Source organism: Centroberyx gerrardi, chromosome 16, assembly GCF_048128805.1.
Source record: "Centroberyx gerrardi isolate f3 chromosome 16, fCenGer3.hap1.cur.20231027, whole genome shotgun sequence".
Classification (NCBI taxonomy): domain Eukaryota; kingdom Metazoa; phylum Chordata; class Actinopteri; order Beryciformes; family Berycidae; genus Centroberyx; species Centroberyx gerrardi.
Genome location: NC_136012.1, coordinates 15,550,334 through 15,567,921, shown reverse-complemented (window position 1 = coordinate 15,567,921; position 17,588 = coordinate 15,550,334). Strand labels below are relative to the sequence as shown.

Here is a 17,588-nt window from a genome sequence, read left to right as displayed (position 1 = left end):
AACCCCCGACTGTCACCACAGACTACGACAAGAACATCCAAGCACACAGTGAACCCCGACTGCTGGGTTCAGAGACACAATGTGTGCAAATTTGGCCAATGTAATAATTTTCTTTTCCATTGTCCTGAAAGCTGAGGTTTATGCCAAACTGTTAATTTTGTGAACCGTTGCAGACCTTTTCAAGACCGCGATGCTGTGCTGACATTTAGTCAGTCATCCCTCTGGTTTCAAGGGTCACTGAAGTGTTGTGTTTCACTCTACAGCAACGACATTTAGTAAGTAATAGTTAATTATTTTAATTGCCATGGATGAATGACTGAGCAACATACCCGATTTTGTATTACTTAAGGCAAGGCATGATTTTTTTCAATACTCATCCTGGTTTTCGACTTCACCGAGTGGGTGAGTTCATTCATGTCGTCACTCATTTGTTCATTCATTTAATTCACAGATGCATGGGTTTAACTGATCATTTGTTAATTTGTTTAATCCATTCAAGCCTCCAGTTGTGTGCTTGCGTAATGTATTTCGTCTATCCCTGAGAGAAAGGGAGAGTAGAGGACATGCAAGAGGAGGAGCATGAGGGAGCGATGTTGAGAGAGAGAAGATGCAGGAAGGATATTTACTTTGATGTGTTAAGCTTCACAAACAAAGCTTAAGCTAACCCTAAAGTAGACAGATTCTGAAGGAAGAATGGAAGTCACTTTTTACCCCCAAACACACACACACACACACACAAGCACACACCACCACCACCCCCACATACACTATCAGTTAAGTTAATTTTGCCATTTCTCTCTAATACCTGATAGGGTGCTTTAAAAACGTGTTTTGTATTTAGAGCAGCACCCTAATCTCCCGTCTCTCTCTCTCTCTCTCTGTCTCTCTCTCTCTCTCATCCCCCATCCCTGTCTTCATCTCCCCTCCTCCCTCTCTCCTGCTTTCCTTCTCCTCTCTTCATCTCTGTCGCTCTCCTCAAGCTGGCTAGGTGAGATAACTCCTCCACACTGAGATACTCTCAGCTCATTGGCCAGGTGATGGAACGCACAGCACCAATCAGATGTTGGATCATTAGTTGTGGAAACCGCGAGCCGAGGCAGTGCCCTTATCTGCTTCTACTGATCCTCCACTGTCCTCACCCGTCCTGCACATCCCAGAACGCTATATACTCTCCTTAAATACGCTCCATTCTGTTTGTCTGCACAATAGCTTCATTTCCTTGCATTCGTTTATTCAGATTTACCACTACTTCCTCTCTGAGTGCGGGATAATCAGATTTGTTTGAGAGACATTTCAGCGCATTTACAATGGCTGACAATGTAGAAAGAAAAGATTATTTTTGTAAGCCCTCTACATATCTGAAGTAGAGTTCCTTCATTCTGTTGGTTTAGAGCTGATAAAAGTGTCTGGCAGGATTTAATTTGTGCAAGTGTGGTTTGTAATTACACTTCAGGCAGAGTTCTACTTGTTGAATAACAATGTCTCCTCTCTTTTGTTCGGTGCTGCAATTTGCCCACTCCATCTCTGCTCTCACTGCCAACACTTAAACTCATCTTCTATCAACTTCAGTGATGAAACACAGTTTAACCTGTGTGCACGTGTGTGTGTGTCCTTGTGTGTGCATGCCCGCTAACACCAATGCGCTATATACAGTAACTAGACCACTTCTCCGTACGTTGCCCATGCTCCAGAGAACGCAGCAGTGGCTGGCTGACACATGAACCTGACCGCAAGAAGAAACACCAGAGGGAAAAGGGAGGGAGGAGTGTGATAGTAAAAAGAGGAAAGCACATTAATTAACTGAAATACAAAATCTCCTAAGTGACCAGGCCAGACTCTAGTCTCTGTGCCTCCATACTGGCTGAGTAAATACAGATGACTTTGGCTGTTCTTCTTTGAATCTACCTGATGGAAACTCATTTGCTTAGCATCAGGCATGAATCATATCTGTCCAAACCTATTCAACAACATTAACTGGCATCCTGTTTTCTCATGATCTGTCTGGCAACTAATACGCTTGGCATCAACACAACCACAGCACTGCATCAAAACTAAAACCTATAAGTAATATGATGCACTCTGCACACTAATTTATGCATAACAGCACAAGCTTTGCTTCAAGAGTCACTTCTGAAATGACTAAAATTTCCAGAACCCCTTTTTCCACTCAGTTGACTCATCTCCTGTTGTCTGTCAGTGCTGAGCGAAACCACACTCAGCTAGCTGGCCTGTGTCTCTGCTCACTATTCACACACATCTAGTGACTGGCAGAAACTGTGCTTGAAAAGGTGTGAAGGGTGATTTGATTTTTTTGTTTTCTTTTTTGTTTTTGCAAGGTTGTGAGGTTTGGATACAAGTTGTTGTTATGGTTGGGTTGGGGGATGAGTGCACCCTGGTGGTCCCTCACATATTATTCACCTCAGTGGAGCTCCATGCCTGAAAAATGTAAAATAATCCTGTGCTGCCATCCTCTGTCCACTTGTTGACCCGACTTATTTTTTTACAATGCACTAATTAAACATTTCCCGTATGTTTTCAATATTGTTGAATACATGAGATTAAAACATAATAAGCATGAGTACGCTGCCAGCATCGGGCAACTTGCATACATTACTTTTTTTACTTTACTTTTTCACCAAATTGCTCTGATTAGGTGTTGTTCATATGTTTTAAATATTGTTGTATAGTTATGTAGACTGAAGCATCTTACATTGCATGGTGCTGCCATCTTCTGGGCTTTGCCAGACATTACTTTTTTCCCTAAAACGTGAATAGTGTGAATAGTGTAGAGACAGACTGGTCCAAGAAAAGGTTTACTGGTCTAATATCATTCACCAACAAGCTGTGGGATGTCAGACTGTTCAGACAGGTCATTTGGCTGCTCGGTCTGACCTTTGTGAATGTGTATCTTGTCTCCAAGCTTCAGCCATGGTAACATTTCAAGTAGAAAGGTTAATAGGAAGGTCTGGACATATTCAGAGAAGGTCAAAGATGTTTTTCACTCACAAATGCACACAGGAACAAACAACTCAGTGGAAGCTTGTATCTGAAATGCTAAATCACTAAGTGATACAAAGAGCACTATTAAGCATAATTAGCTCTGTAGTGCCATTGGATAGATCGATCTGTACAGCATGAGGGATTGTGTGTAGCATTCAATCAGGCCTTGTGGAAAAAGGGGAGAGTGCAACAAGGCTACAGGTTGTCACTCATTTTGTGTTGGTCTGTGTGAAGTGAGTTGCACACGCACAAAGGCATTAGGTAAATGGAGCAGTGCCGGAGTTTAGCCACTAGGTGGTGTTGCAGACTCCTTAGAGAGCGCTACTGAGAAGCCGCATTGATTTAGAACTGACCTCACCATGACGTTGCTGTAATCCAGTAAAACCCAAGTCATCCTGTAATATGCTGTCACACATTAACAGGATGCTTATCCGGACCTACATCCACTTGCGTGGTTCACCATCTCAAGGGTGGATGTCATGCTGACTCATCAGTATGTGCTTCTGAGATGAGCTGTCTATTCTGAAATAGATGAGTATGCCAACAGTATATCCCCAGTGCCTGGCATCAGCAGGCTGTAACAGTACCTCTGGGGAGATTAACGAATGTAGACCAACAGGTTTCATGATGTCAGCAAGGGACTATGAGCTCTACACACCATGGCTTTATAAGTGCTTGATGTAATCAAGAGCCACTTAATCAGTTCCAAAATAAAGGATGTGACAAATAATGTTCAACTGCTAGATAGGAATAACTGAAGGAAGGACACTGATGTTCACCATAATAGGCTGCAAAAATCCCATGTACAATATGGTGTATGCTAGTATTATCAAAATGTTGAAAAATATTATATGAAATGTATTAAATGTGTATAGCAGAATCATAATGTATGTTATTGGGTCTATTACTTATTACTTATTACTTCAATTTTACACACATTCACAAGCAGTAATGTAGTTTGTAATGAATACTGTACAGCCATAGAGGTACAATTTCAAAAAATACATTATTCTCATAGACGTCATCATCACACAATATCGTGATTAGATACAGAAACAAGCACACAAAATCCTCTTTCCGCCATCTCATGCAGTGTGTCCTTGACCTATTCAGCAAAAATACTGTATAATACCCACTGTATTGACTTAATAATTTATCATAATCAATCTCTGATGAGCTAAGCAGCACAGCTGTTTGCTATTGGTGGTCTGTTTCTTCTAGTCTTTTCCCTAGGGAACATGAATATTGACGCCAGGAAGGAAGGCTGACCAAGCTCTCTCTCTCTCTCTCTCTCTCTCTCCCTCCCTCCCTCTCTCTCTCTCCCTCTCTCTCCCTCCCTCTCTCTCTCTCTCCCTCTCTCTCTCCCTCTCTCTCCCCTCCCTCTCTCTCTCTCCTCCCTCTCTCTTATACCCACACCCTGGTGCAGACGCAGGCGTGCACACACCGGCAGACTCTCTCAGCTTCCGTATCGCTCTCCCTTCTCCATCTCTCTGTCTCTCCATCCCTCCCTAATCTCTCCGCTGGTGGATTTTAGCCCACTGCTGTGTGGAACATCGGTAAGGCATAATCATCTCTCTTATATGCTTTATTTCTCTGTGTCCGTGTGTCTCTTTCTGATTCCATTTCTCTGGGAGTCAAACAAAGGATTGGGGTGTGGCTGGATGAGCAGAAGCTGACTGCTGATGGCAGCAGCGAAATTATGTGAAGGACGGATGGTGATGACGATAATGATGATGATAAGAGAACAATAGGGCTAATGTTTGGATAATTGTATGTACTGATGAAGTGAAAAAAAAGATGTACTTATGATTGTTGTTGTCTATGGCGTGGCTAGGCAGGGCCAGTGCTGGATATAGACACCATTTCTAGCCCAGGGTAGTTGGAAAATCACTCAGTTTGCCTCATTTTAAGGGATTGAATTTAAGGATTCTGGGCATGAGTCCAGCATGTCTAGTTCTATGTCAAACCAATTCCATTAGGCCCCATTCAAATTCGAGCTAGTGAGAATAATTTTACACTAGCTTGGTCTGAAAATGACTTGCTGCAGGCTAGTGGGCTTGTCATATTTCCTCACCAGTCTCTGACAGAACGGTGGTCGACACAGGCGTGACCGGGCTGGACTGTACAAGACAGATTAGGCAGATCTGAGGCTGGGTCAGGAATAAGACTGCAGTGAAGCCTGTGGAGCATTGCCTAGATCCAGGAGGCTGCAGGGGTGGATGCAGAGAGAGGCTGCAGAGGGAGAGAACAAAGACCCCAGCCCCAGAGAGGGAAGAGGAGAGACAAAGGAAAGAACAGACAGCTGGGCAGCATGGTAGAAATGTCAGGCTTAGATACATGTTAGGTATATGTGGCTGTGAGCATTTTGTAACGGAGCAAAATCAAGATAGAGCATGTGTGGGAGGCAGCCATCTCTCACGTGCATGTGTGTGTGTGTGAGCTGCACATCTCGTAGCCACTCCCTTGATGAGCAAGCAGGTTACATAGGTTATATAATAATAGTCACAGCCATCAAGATTTTTGACAGCTCTCGTCATATCCTTACAAATGACTCTGCTGCTCTTTTACATCAGAATATACTGTATCTAATATAGGCATCTCATGCTGGCTGCGTTCGGAAGATGTCGGCTGACAGGAAAGGTCAAACCGGTGTGCTCAGGTGTTTCTCTTATCTTCCACAGCCAAAATGTCTGACAAGCCTGACATGACTGAGATTGCCCGCTTCGACAAGACAAAGCTGAAGAAGACAGAGACAAAAGAAAAAAACCCTCTGCCCACCAAAGAGAGTGAGTGTCCCTCATTTTGTGTATGTGGCTATCTATGAGCCTGTCAGTGTCTGGCAGCTTGTGGCGAGGAAAGGGTTTCTTTTTGAGCAGTGCTCTGCCAAACCTCTACATCTCCCTCATCCTTCTCTCCCCTGCAACCATTTTCTCATGTCAGCAGCTAAGCGTCACATCCAGTGAGCTGTCAACAGACCAGCCCTTCCCAGCAGCGAAAAAACAAATCGCTGCAACATCAGCAGCACTCCTTCCCGACCGATCATTTAGACGTACAGCAGATCCAAACGTAGCATTCCCACACAGCAGCACCACACATATTCACTAAGGACATTCCTGCTGACCTGTCTCCCTCTCTCTTCTTTTTCAGCCATTGAGCAGGAGAGGAAAGGCGACGCCACACCTTGACTTCTGAGCACATGAAGAAAAGAGGCAGAGATGCCGCAGCGAAAAGCACTTTGTTTTGATTATCACAGTATTTGAATCTCTCATTTTGTCTTCGGATAAGGGTGCTCTTGGGCTCCCGGGGGGGTGCTGTAAGGGTATATGGCATCCTCATGGGGGCTCTCTACCACTAGGGTGGAAAACGTTAGCCTGGGTGCCTGTCTGGCACTGCTCGCCTATAGCCAACATGTCTCCTATATTGCCAAACTGGGGAGTGGTGTAGTGATGTAGCATACAGAGATAGACAGGCATCCAGGCTAGGGGAGGTGGGGGTTGTCTAGAGACAAGGGAGCAATCAGAAGCTAATCATGTGGGATGTTTTCATAATCAACTTTTTACGTTTCTTTATGAAATAAATATGAGGGAGTGGAACCAATCAATACGGTGTGTTTTGCGGTCTTGCTTCCATTTAATGTCTCTGTTCGATTCCAAACTGTAATACACACACTGTCCTCCTGAGGCATGGTGGTGCACAGCCTTGAAACAGACACACCATGTAAATCCTTTTTAGGCTCCTTGCAGTTGTATAGTTATTCTAAATAATGTGGTAGGTAAGATACATCACACTTCCAATATGAATGTACACTAAAAATTTGATTTGAAAAAGGCCTTGACAGACTTCCCTGCGGATAACAGGGGCCATATTTTAGTGTACTTTAGAATAAGAGCATTGGATATCTGTATGTGTGTGTGTGTGTGTGTGTGTGTGTGTGTGTGTGTGTGGGGGGGGGGGGTTGCTCAAGAATAGGCCTATAAAAACTTGACAATACACATCCCATTTTAATAACAGTTCTGTAAATGTCAAAACATGAGCCATTTTCTAATAAAAACACAATAGCCTGAAGACATTTTAATAGTCATTTTTGCCACTTGCTAATGGCCAGTCGAGTCACCCCGCGCGCCTGACTGACACGTCGCTGGCTGGCGTCGCCGATCCTGCCACCCTTCCTCGGCCTGTCAAGCCTGTCACCTCCTGAGCCTTTATTGCTCTATTTATCTCACCTTGCACTGCCGTAAATCACCTATCAACGCACCCCGGACGGCGTAATGTGTCTGAAATGCCTGTTGGAAGAATTTAATTAACGTGCATTTTTACCTCGTGTTGTTTTAAGCAGAGTCTAATTCAGAAGTGGAAAAGTTGTGAGATTGATCTTGAATACACATCATTCAAAGTTGGTAGAAAGGAAATATAGTAATCCAAATCAATTTTAGAAAAGGGTGGATTTTGATCATATGAAAATGTCGTTGGTGAATGAAGGTGTCGTTCTATATTATTATTATTATTATTATTATTATAATAATTATTATTATTATTAGTAGTAGTAGTAGTAGTAGTAGTAGTATACCACGTGTAGCGCAAGATATGACACTCTTGCGCAGGTGAGCGCAGATTTTGAGTTTGCCTTCTGTTCCATGATTATTTAGTTATGTCATAGAAAAAACACAATAGTCTATACATTTTTTTTTTTTTTAAATATGCCACTGAATAGCTCACGTGATTTGTTCTTGACAGTTTCGATGTTTATGGGACCTCTAGCACCAATGCAGAAACACGCCCAGCTGGATAGACTATTGTTTGCAGGTTATTAACCCATAAAGGTACCTTTAAAATCGTTAAGGGCGCACTTGAAGAAGCCTTCAGCCGGAGACAAGTTATGAAGCATCCGAGATTGATGTTTAATCGCTCTTTATTATTTCTCAGCTAGGTGTCGGGGGGCTTTAGGTTTCAGGCATGTTGTCAAATGGATGTGGCTGATATCTAATTAGCCAGGATTATCCTCACCTACACCTCGCCACTATTGTCTCGAGGACCTCGCCCAATGGCCCGTCATTGTCTACCGCACTGAGTGAATTGTTGTTTTAAGGGATTTTGAGTAGTTTATAGGGGATTTGACAAGTGTAAACGATTTAATTTAAAAACTACATGTAATGTTAATCATTATCAACGAGGTAACTTCTCTCATATCAAATCAGATCCATTGAATATGAAATGATAGAAACTGGCATGATGGCTGTTGATGACAGACACAATGACATAATCATGATTATGTAAATCAAAGAAGACGATAAACAGAAATAAAACAACTGGCAATGGGCCTAAGTACTGGATAATCCCAGATTTCCATTATGAATTATCAATATTATTATTATTTTTTTTTTTAGGTTTGGCCAGCATACCTCAGCAGTCTAGTCTATCTATTGACAAGACCTACAAATAAAAACCTTAACTTAGAACATAATGTTTAGGCATACAGTAGCTGCCAATACAATGGTTTTAACATTTTATTTCTTATTTGTTTTACTCTTGTAAATTCCAGACTATTTTCACACCAAGTTGTTTCCCAGGGAAACATCTATTATCCTATTATCACAGCGATGCCAATGTCGCCAATGTGTGAGGCAGTATTTACATGACTATATCGTCAGCTGCTGAAAGACTTTATGGCTTTGTAGTCACCGTGTATCCCCCTGGGACACTGGTGTCATTTCCCAAAGGTTTCCAGCCTCTCCAAAACATAAAGCCTCACAGTGGCATAGTACTGCACTGTAACTGAAATCAACAATATTCAAACTTATTAGCCTAAGTCTTTTTGGGAGTCCAAATTGTGTTGTGAATAATGACATTAAATGAGGCTTACATGAGTACGCACTAGCCAACCCCTCTTCAAATTCCCTTAACGATAAAATCACTATAATATTCCTATAATACTGCCATAGAGGCTTATAGTGTGTCTGCGGTACTATGGTGACCTTACCGCACTTAATGGTGTTTTTGTCTCTTATGGTATCATCTTAATATTCCTATTAGGCACTTGCTGTGATATTTGTATGGTGTCCTTTATTTTAGGATTACTTTAGCTATATTTTTTTTCGTTAAGGTCCAATTTTAATTAATCACAATGGGGGCAACAACAACAACAACAACAACAACAACAACAACAACAACAACAACATATACTGTATATATACAACAACAACAATAATAATAATAACAATAATAATAATAATGATAATAATAATAACAATAATAATATGGAACGATATAAAATGTATTGATTCAGTTCTGTAGACACGTTTCAGTTCGTGGGAAAAGTGTATAAGGACTAAAGCCTGGGAACGACAGGTGAATGAATGAATGAGGGGCTGTTTAACTGTCTGCGTCACCTCTTTGAAGTGCAGTTATGCACCGACGTCTCCTATTCGTCTATAGGACAGGGCAATCAATGTCCTCGTTGGGGCATTTTCACAGTGAAATGTTACCTGCGGGACAAATCTGTCAATCAAAGGGGAAAGACGGTATAAATATCATCAGCCTGGTGTCTCGCCAGAAGTTCAGTTGCCTTCCCCTCTCTCGGTGCACACAACTTACTAGAGGCTACTAGAGGCTACTAGAGGCCTGCGTTTGGAATACAACTGCTATGGAACCCTGGCATCTCCTTACAGCTGTGGCTCTATCCATGTTCTGTCATGTTCAAGTTGCCTCGGCTTGGTATGTCGCGTAGTTGTTGTGGCTGTCATTTAAAAATACCACAGTATGAAATTGATTTTTGGTTTTTGGTTGATCTTAACATGCATCTCGTGCTTCCTTCCCTTCTATAGGACAGTAAATAACTTCCTCATGACTGGACCTAAGGTAAATTGTTAATTTCTTTTCTTCTCTCTGGACTATTATAGTTTAGGCCTACGAGATACACGAAGAGGTTAGAAAAACCTCTTATTAGAACATTCAGATTACGATGTTGGTTGACAAAAAGTGAATGAATAGATTAATAAATAATAAATGAATGAAAGCCAAACAGGGTAATATTTGATTATTTTTTAATAATATTAAATTGGTTATTCAATGCGAACCCTGAGAATAACAGTGTTCTTTGCTTTCTCTTTCAAGGCCTTTCTAACCTATGCCAGCAGTGTGCAAGTGGGCGCACAGAGTGGAATCCAAGAGTGTAAACACCAGTTCGCATGGGACAGGTGGAACTGTCCAGAGAACGCACTCCAATTATCCACACACAACGGACTTAGAAGTGGTAAGAAAATGTGTATCCTTGTATTCTATCCTTACGCATGACATACAGCAGCAGGGTGGTCTCGTGGTTAGATAGACCAGCGACTCTGCTTCAAACCTGGCAAGTTTAAATCCTGCCGAAGTGCCCTTAAGCAAGACACTGAATCCACAGCTGAAGGGGCGCTAGGGGGCCCAACATGTACCATGTGTATCAACCTCTGATAACGCTATTACGCGCCTTTTACGCACAGAGATTGCGCACGGCCATTAAGCCTTTACAGTGCCAAATTTGATAGTAAAGTGTAACAAACGTGGTTTATTTTCTTTGTTTCTCAATTTAGCCACAAGGGAAACGTCTTTTGTCCATGCCATCAGCGCGGCCGGAGTGATGTACACGCTGACCAAGAACTGCAGCATGGGGGACTTTGACAACTGCGGCTGCGATGACTCCAGAATTGGACAGATGGGTACGTTGGTAATGAGTGACAAAGTAGAGTAGTTGTCTATATAGACAGAGATAGTGAGTCAAGGACAATGTTTTGGCAGAAGCTCGCTCAACTCCTATAGTACCAAGAAAATTAGTCGATTCAAGAAAGTTGATTGACTTTGGAAACAAGTAAAATTACCACACCCCAATGACAGATTTTCTCACTTGTTTGGAAATAAACAAATAAGGCTGAATATTATATTATATCACCTATTATGATAGACAATTTTACAGTTTGTGCCTTAAAATGAAATAGCCTAATATTGAATCACTACTGTCCACATGTCCATGGGAAAATTGTGAGAAGGTACTGCTTATGACTTGTGTTCCAAAGGATAACTCAGACATTTCTGAATCCCCAGGTGGCAGGGGATGGATCTGGGGAGGTTGCAGCGATAATGCAGCGTTTGGGGAGAAGATCTCCAAACAGTTTGTGGACGCGCTAGAAAATGGCCATGACTCCCGCGCAGCCATCAACCTGCATAACAATGAGGCAGGCAGATTGGTAAGATATTGGTTTATTAAAACTCAAATTCAAGAAGGAAAAGAGGAAAAACTTAATGTTGGCTTGATATCAATTAAATTTCCAACTAACATTCTCACTCTCCTGGCAGGCAATCAAAGCTACCATGAGGAAAGCCTGTAAGTGTCACGGAGTGTCTGGAAGCTGCAGCATCCAAACCTGCTGGATGCAGCTGTCCGACTTCAGAGATGTGGGCAACTACCTGAAGATGAAGCACGACCAGGCGAAGAAGCTGGAGATGGACAAGAGGCGGCTGAGGGCTGGGAACAGCGCGGACAACCGAGGTGCCATCGCGGGCGCTTTTAGCAGCATCCCCCGGACGGAGCTCATCTATCTGGAGGACTCTCCAGACTACTGCCTTAAGAACCGGAGCCTGGGCTTTCAGGGCACAGAGGGCCGGGAGTGTCTGCAGGGTGGCAAGAACATGTCTCAATGGGAGAGACGGAGCTGCCGCAGGCTGTGCCATGAATGCGGCCTTAGGGTGGAGGAGAAGCGCATTGAGGTGGTCAGCAGCTGCAACTGTAAATTTCACTGGTGTTGTACAGTTAAGTGTGAGAAATGTACACAAGTTGTGACCAAATATTATTGCGCACGCAGGGAAAGAGGGAGAAAACCACAGAATAAATCGAAGCGGAGGCACCGTGCGCGCCGGCATTGATTGCCATTGGCGAGGGATGCATTACGGCAATATGCTCATTATTTATCATTCATTTCAGCAATGTGACTGTCTGTTATTTCTGAATCAATAATTATGATTCTGTATTACGTGAATGTTATATAGCCTACATGACTCCTTTTACCACATCAGCCGACAGCCTTTCAATGCACTTTATCTGATTTGATTTGATAAACCTCCTGTACATTCATTACAATTTTTTTTTCCATGAGCACAAAATTCCCCCTGCACGCTCACTCTCCTTTATCACTTGGAAGTGTTTATGTTTTGGTGGGTATTTGGTCGGTTTTTGTTGGGTTTGTCTTCTTTATAGTCTGTAAATTGTCTAATATTTTATGTTATATGTATTTTTACATTGAAGAAATTACCTAATAAATATTTTAATAATATACATGTCTCGGTTTGATTTGTCAAAGTGTGGATTACAGCTTTGAAATTCTGATTCCGCTATTTGTATATTGGTGCCCTGGTGTCATGCAGCCTTAGGGTAGAAAATAAACTGTCGCCTAATGCCATCCTTTGAAGTGCGCATATAGGCGTTTCCTGAACTCGTCATCCAATCAGCTTTCTCGGACCATGGAGACAAAGAACAAGAGTTGCATTTGTTCCTCATTCAAATAAAAGAGAAAGTTGCAACACAACGGCGCAAAATAAGTAGTTCTCTTCTTTGTGGGGCAACAGTGTAGACTCAAGATGGTTCATTCATTGTTTTGGCTGCTGCCACTTCTTTACTACAAAAGCTGTCCGGGACATGCTTGGTAAGACCTTATTATACATATATACTGTATTTGTCTGCATGTTTGTTACACATGTAAGATTGTATTTCTCTAATTCTCTCGTATCTTCTATCTTTTTCTCAGGGTCGCAAATAACTTTCTTATGACGGGACCCAAGGTAAAAAAAAAAAAAAAACTTGGTCATTCAAAACTTATTTTTCCTGTATTGTTGAATAATTATTTGGGGATTGTGGCCACACATTAATACTTACAAAATTATATTAAACTTTTATAGAACAATTACCTGGTTAAAGGGAGGGGGCAGAGTTTTCAGGGCATTCAGGGCAAAAAGTGACTGTCACTGCCTCTCCTGCAGGCCTATCTCACCTATGCAAGCAGCGTGCAGGTGGGCACGCAGAATGGGATAGAGGAGTGTAAACACCAGTTTGCTTGGGACCGGTGGAACTGTCCCGACAGCGCCATCCAACTGAAAGGACTAAGAAGCGGTAGGCTATGTCTCTAAATATCATCCCTTCTTGCACGATTACGTAAGGATGCCGGGTCTATAACTTAAGAAAATCCTAAGAGAAAACTGATCTCATTTGGACACATTTAAATAACATGTTATGTATGTTAGATTATATGTTCTACATGCATTTATATGTGGGCTATTCACAGATACAGAAATACATTTGACATGGAATAATGTAAATGCATCTTATGGCAGGACCCAAAAGTATTTCCCAGGTTACATTATTAGTGAATATATTTACTGATATTTTAAAAGGACCTATGTGCTAATCTCAGGGTATTTTATAGCCACATAAATATATTTGCTTGCATTTTGAAATAGCTTGGCAGGACATATTAATATATTCACTATTTTGAAATCAGTCTGTCAGACTCTGCAGTCTATATATTTTTGGTGATGAGAAAATTGGTAATCATTGAATTAACCTGATTGCTCATTTTATTATTCATTCACAGCCACCAGAGAGACGTCTTTCGTTCATGCCATCAGTGCAGCAGGAGTCATGTACACACTGACCAGGAACTGCAGTCTGGGGGACCTCGACAACTGCGGCTGCGACGTCTCAAACAACGGGAAAATTGGTGAGGCCAGATTTGTGTGAATTTGCCTATTGGCTAATGCAAAATAAACAAATAAATAAATAAATGCATACTCAGGATATGCTAATGAGCCCATGAGGCATATGCCATATGACATCGATTCTAAATACATTATATTTCCTTATTCTTAATGGGGAGGGTTCACTTTGGTGAATGCGACCTTTGTTGGATATTAACATGATATTTGTGTGTATCACAGGTGGACGTGGCTGGTTATGGGGTGGCTGTAGTGATAACGTGGATTTCGGGGAGAGGATTTCCAAACAGTATGTGGATGCACAGGAGACTGGCCAGGACTCCCGGGCCGCTGTCAACCTGCACAACAACGAGGCTGGACGGATGGTGAGCGTTTGCACTTCATTCACACCATTAGTTGACATTACGAAATGGATAGCCTAATTTAGTTGACAGAAATTAACTTAATTTAATGGGCTACATAGGCTAATTCATGCTGTTATGCATTCGTTATTCAAGTTCATGTAGGCTACACCTTCCAAAACTTGTTTTCCAATCTCATCATCATCATCCTGTTTTGAACAGGCTGTGAAGGCAACAATGAAGCGCATCTGCAGATGTCATGGCATGTCAGAGAGCTGCAGCGTCCAAACATGCTGGACACAGCTGTCCGACTTCAGGGACATTGGTAACTACTTGAAAGCCAAGCACGACCATGCCCAGAAACTGGAGATAGACAAAAAGCGGATGAGGGCTGGCAATAGCGCGGACAACCGAGGTGGCATCGTGGACGCTTTCGGCAGCATCGCCCAGACGGAGCTCATCTATCTGGAGGACTCTCCAGACTACTGCAGGAAGAACAGCAGTCTGGGGCTGTACGGCACAGAGGGCCGGGAGTGTCTGCAGCACGGAGACGGTTTGACCCAGTGGGAGAGACGGAGCTGCCGCAGGTTGTGTCATGATTGCGGCCTGAGGGTGGAGGAGAGGCGCGCGGAGGTGGCCAGCAGCTGCAACTGTAAATTCCACTGGTGCTGCAAGGTGAAGTGTGAGGACTGCTCTCAAGTTATAGTCAAGCATGTGTGCGCCAGGAGAGAAAGTGCTCATGGACATGGCTTTAGGAGGAGATATCGTGGACCTAAATAAACCTCGCAGAAGATGACATGTCAAAAAAAGTTGACTCAGTCCATCAAATGATATCCTGCATTCCGATGAAAATGATAGGCCTGATATTTGCACTTTTCATTCCTCTTTTCTACATGTGTGTTTTTGTACAAATGTAAATGTTTATCATCTATTTATGTACCTTGTGCTCGTTTTATACAATAAAATAAAGTAATTTACTTTTGGGCTCATTACTTTTTCTGAAGCCTTTTTATTTTAAACATTTTAGAATAAGTCAGATGATTTTCCTTCATGTGCTCCACACAAGGTTTAACGGCAAGGCACATAGGGCAAAGTTGTGTCTATTAGAATAAGAATGGAGTGGTGAATACACTCAAGAGGATTACATGGATAACATGGTGCAGTTCACACCTAACCAAGGTGTTGATCCAGCGTTGATCTAGCAGCACTTTGATGTTAACGTGCATTGAATCCAAGAGGAGCAAGGCTTTGAAGGACAAAGTAAGGAAGTATTTCTACCGGTAAATTAGGTATTTGGCATGATAATCCGGGACACTGTGGCCGTGTAGCCTACTTTGTCACACCCTACAGGGCAGCGCAAATGCATTACAATAAATCAAAGCGAGGGAAACACGTTGACAGTCTGTAACAGAAATTTAGACCAGTCTGCCAGTCTTCAATACGGAAGAGGATTAGGGCCACATGTGGAAAATAGATTTGAGTTCTGAGATTAATTAGAATTAGAAATCTGAGAATAAAGTCAGAATTCTGAGTGAAGTTTATCTCAGAACTCAAATACATTTTTTTTTATATATGGCCCTAATCCTTTGGCAAGGCAGCAAAATGTGTCGCATTAGTATCCAGTTACAGCCTACATTATGCGTCCACACTGTAAGCCACACTGAAGACATTAACATAAAGTGTGAGTCGCGCTGCACCTTGCCAGCAAGTTAAATTCCAATCTTATAATTTGCAAGTAATTAAGTCTAAGAGAATTTTACGGTTTCCAAAACACAAGCCCACCCTGGTCTCCGCCCACGATCTGTGTCTATGAAGTCATTCATCTGCCTCCTCCTTTCCCCTACCCCCTGTATCTCCAAAAATCTTCCTCTCTGCTGGGTATGTCATAAATCTGCCACTGTCTCAGCTAAATGAGTGATGGCATGGATATTACCTTCATCAGGGGGTCCATGCCTGGGGGAGAGGGGGTGGGGGTCTAACAGAAAGGGGGTTGGTGAGGAGGCTGTTACACTACCTTTACAGACCAATTTAACTGAGAAATTACAACATGAATTATTAGCTAGTCACTGGTCAGAGTATGTCTAGATCAACTGGTGTATATGTGTCATGGAGAACTGGTTAGAGCTTTTTAATTAGTCAGTTAAGATCACTTCTCCATTTGGACCAACAGTATTGTTATATATTTTATAGGGTATCAGTTGATATACACCGATTAAGAAATACCTCTGAATTCACATTAACACATTGACAGACAACCTCAAAAAATGAAGAACATCTGCTTTGGCATGAATTTTCAGGCCACAATGGAGTGCTCTAACAGGCTTTTGTAAGATGTGAAAGTACCATGGCACACCCTATTAAAACTTCAGAATAAAACAGAGCAAATAACATTCCCACATTATAAAATTACAGACCAGAACAGTCCCTCCCTCCCTCACCCCTTTCCATTTGTCTGTTTGCCTCTGGGGAGGTCCCGTATTTCCCATGCTGTCCTGCTGTGTGTTAATGAAGGCTGGGCCCACTGGAAGCCCTCACTGGTCCGCCCCTCACCACTGGGTCTATTACTGGTGCCATATTGGGCCCATATGAGCACATGCTGACCTAATGTTGTTCTTCAATTGTGCTTAAGGTGAGCTGGTGTCAGTTGATCAACCCTCTTTTTCTCTGAAAGGGTTGCTTCACATTACAGAGGTGTTAGTATGACGTTCTCAGCACATTTCCTATAAATAGGCCTTAGTGTCTTTTTCGGAGTTAGTGCGTTTACCACAATTTTGTAATGTGCTTTTGTTTCCTTTTTCAGATGGACTTCACAGAAACTAGTTACTTCTCTGCACATTACCTCACACTGATATACAGCCGCTGATAAAACTGTTACATAAATTCCTTTACAATTATACGTCATGCCTCCTCCACAGTGGCAGTATCATGTCTTTCATGGGGGTTTGTTTCCCAATCAGGAGGCAGGCTCGGGGGAGGGATGATCTCCCACAAGGACCCCCCAGGGTGACTCATGTATTCACCCAGACAGGCCTGGGGGTCTGGGGGGACCTGAGTGTGATGGATCAGCCCTTCTCCCCGCTGCCCTCCTCTCTCACCTGGGTGTGAGATACCAAGAGGCCTGACAGGACAGACTGGGGCTGCTTACCCCGGTTAGCTTGTAACAGCCTTGGACAGCCGTTTGTAAGCCAGGCACTTGAACAATTCATGTTACAAATTAGAATAAAGCACTATGATATGTGTGTGCATATATCACATATTTCACATTTTGTAATCCATATTTAAGCAAGCAATTGTGACTGCTAGTAAGTAAGTAATCCTACTCTTTGCCCATATTTCCCACCCATAGTCTACTTGTACAAGATGTTTTGAAATTATAAGCAGCTATGTTTAACCCCACAGTTGTTTATATTCTATTTTATTGCTTTATTGTGTTTTTTTATTATGTTAACTGTTTTTATTGCTTATTTTACATCCTATTTTTTGTGTTTAAACCATTATTTGTCTTCTTCC

At 42.3% G+C, this 17,588-nt stretch overlaps 3 protein-coding genes across 4 annotated transcripts; all 3 read left to right on the top strand.

Moving 5' to 3' along the window:
* The first annotated feature begins 4,425 nt into the window (after positions 1 to 4,425).
* tmsb2 (thymosin beta 2) lies at positions 4,426 to 6,580 on the top strand. The gene is made up of 3 exons (XM_071903513.2): positions 4,426 to 4,556; positions 5,682 to 5,786; positions 6,148 to 6,580. Exons 2-3 carry the CDS (start codon positions 5,687 to 5,689, stop codon positions 6,183 to 6,185), a joined length of 138 nt encoding a protein of 45 aa, XP_071759614.1. The 5' UTR covers positions 4,426 to 4,556; positions 5,682 to 5,686; the 3' UTR covers positions 6,186 to 6,580.
* Positions 6,581 to 9,640: 3,060 nt separating this feature from the next.
* Positions 9,641 to 11,895, top strand: LOC139914850 (protein Wnt-8a-like). Of its 2 annotated transcripts, none has more exons than XM_071903272.2 (6): positions 9,641 to 9,711; positions 9,822 to 9,855; positions 10,111 to 10,249; positions 10,569 to 10,694; positions 11,077 to 11,219; positions 11,329 to 11,895. In XM_071903272.2, exons 1-6 carry the CDS (start codon positions 9,641 to 9,643, stop codon positions 11,893 to 11,895), a joined length of 1,080 nt encoding a protein of 359 aa, XP_071759373.1. The 2 variants fall into 2 exon arrangements, with proteins under 2 accessions (XP_071759373.1, XP_078145279.1); XM_078289153.1 differs by lacking the exon at positions 9,641 to 9,711 and adding an exon at positions 9,726 to 9,735 and having other exon boundaries at positions 9,821 to 9,855.
* Positions 11,896 to 12,606: 711 nt separating this feature from the next.
* On the top strand, positions 12,607 to 14,858 carry LOC139914888 (protein Wnt-8-like). Its single transcript, XM_071903319.2, has 6 exons — positions 12,607 to 12,671; positions 12,774 to 12,807; positions 13,006 to 13,135; positions 13,617 to 13,742; positions 13,960 to 14,102; positions 14,301 to 14,858. The coding sequence occupies exons 1-6, from the start codon at positions 12,607 to 12,609 to the stop codon at positions 14,856 to 14,858; spliced, it is 1,056 nt and encodes a 351-aa protein (XP_071759420.1).
* The last annotated feature ends 2,730 nt before the right edge of the window (positions 14,859 to 17,588 follow it).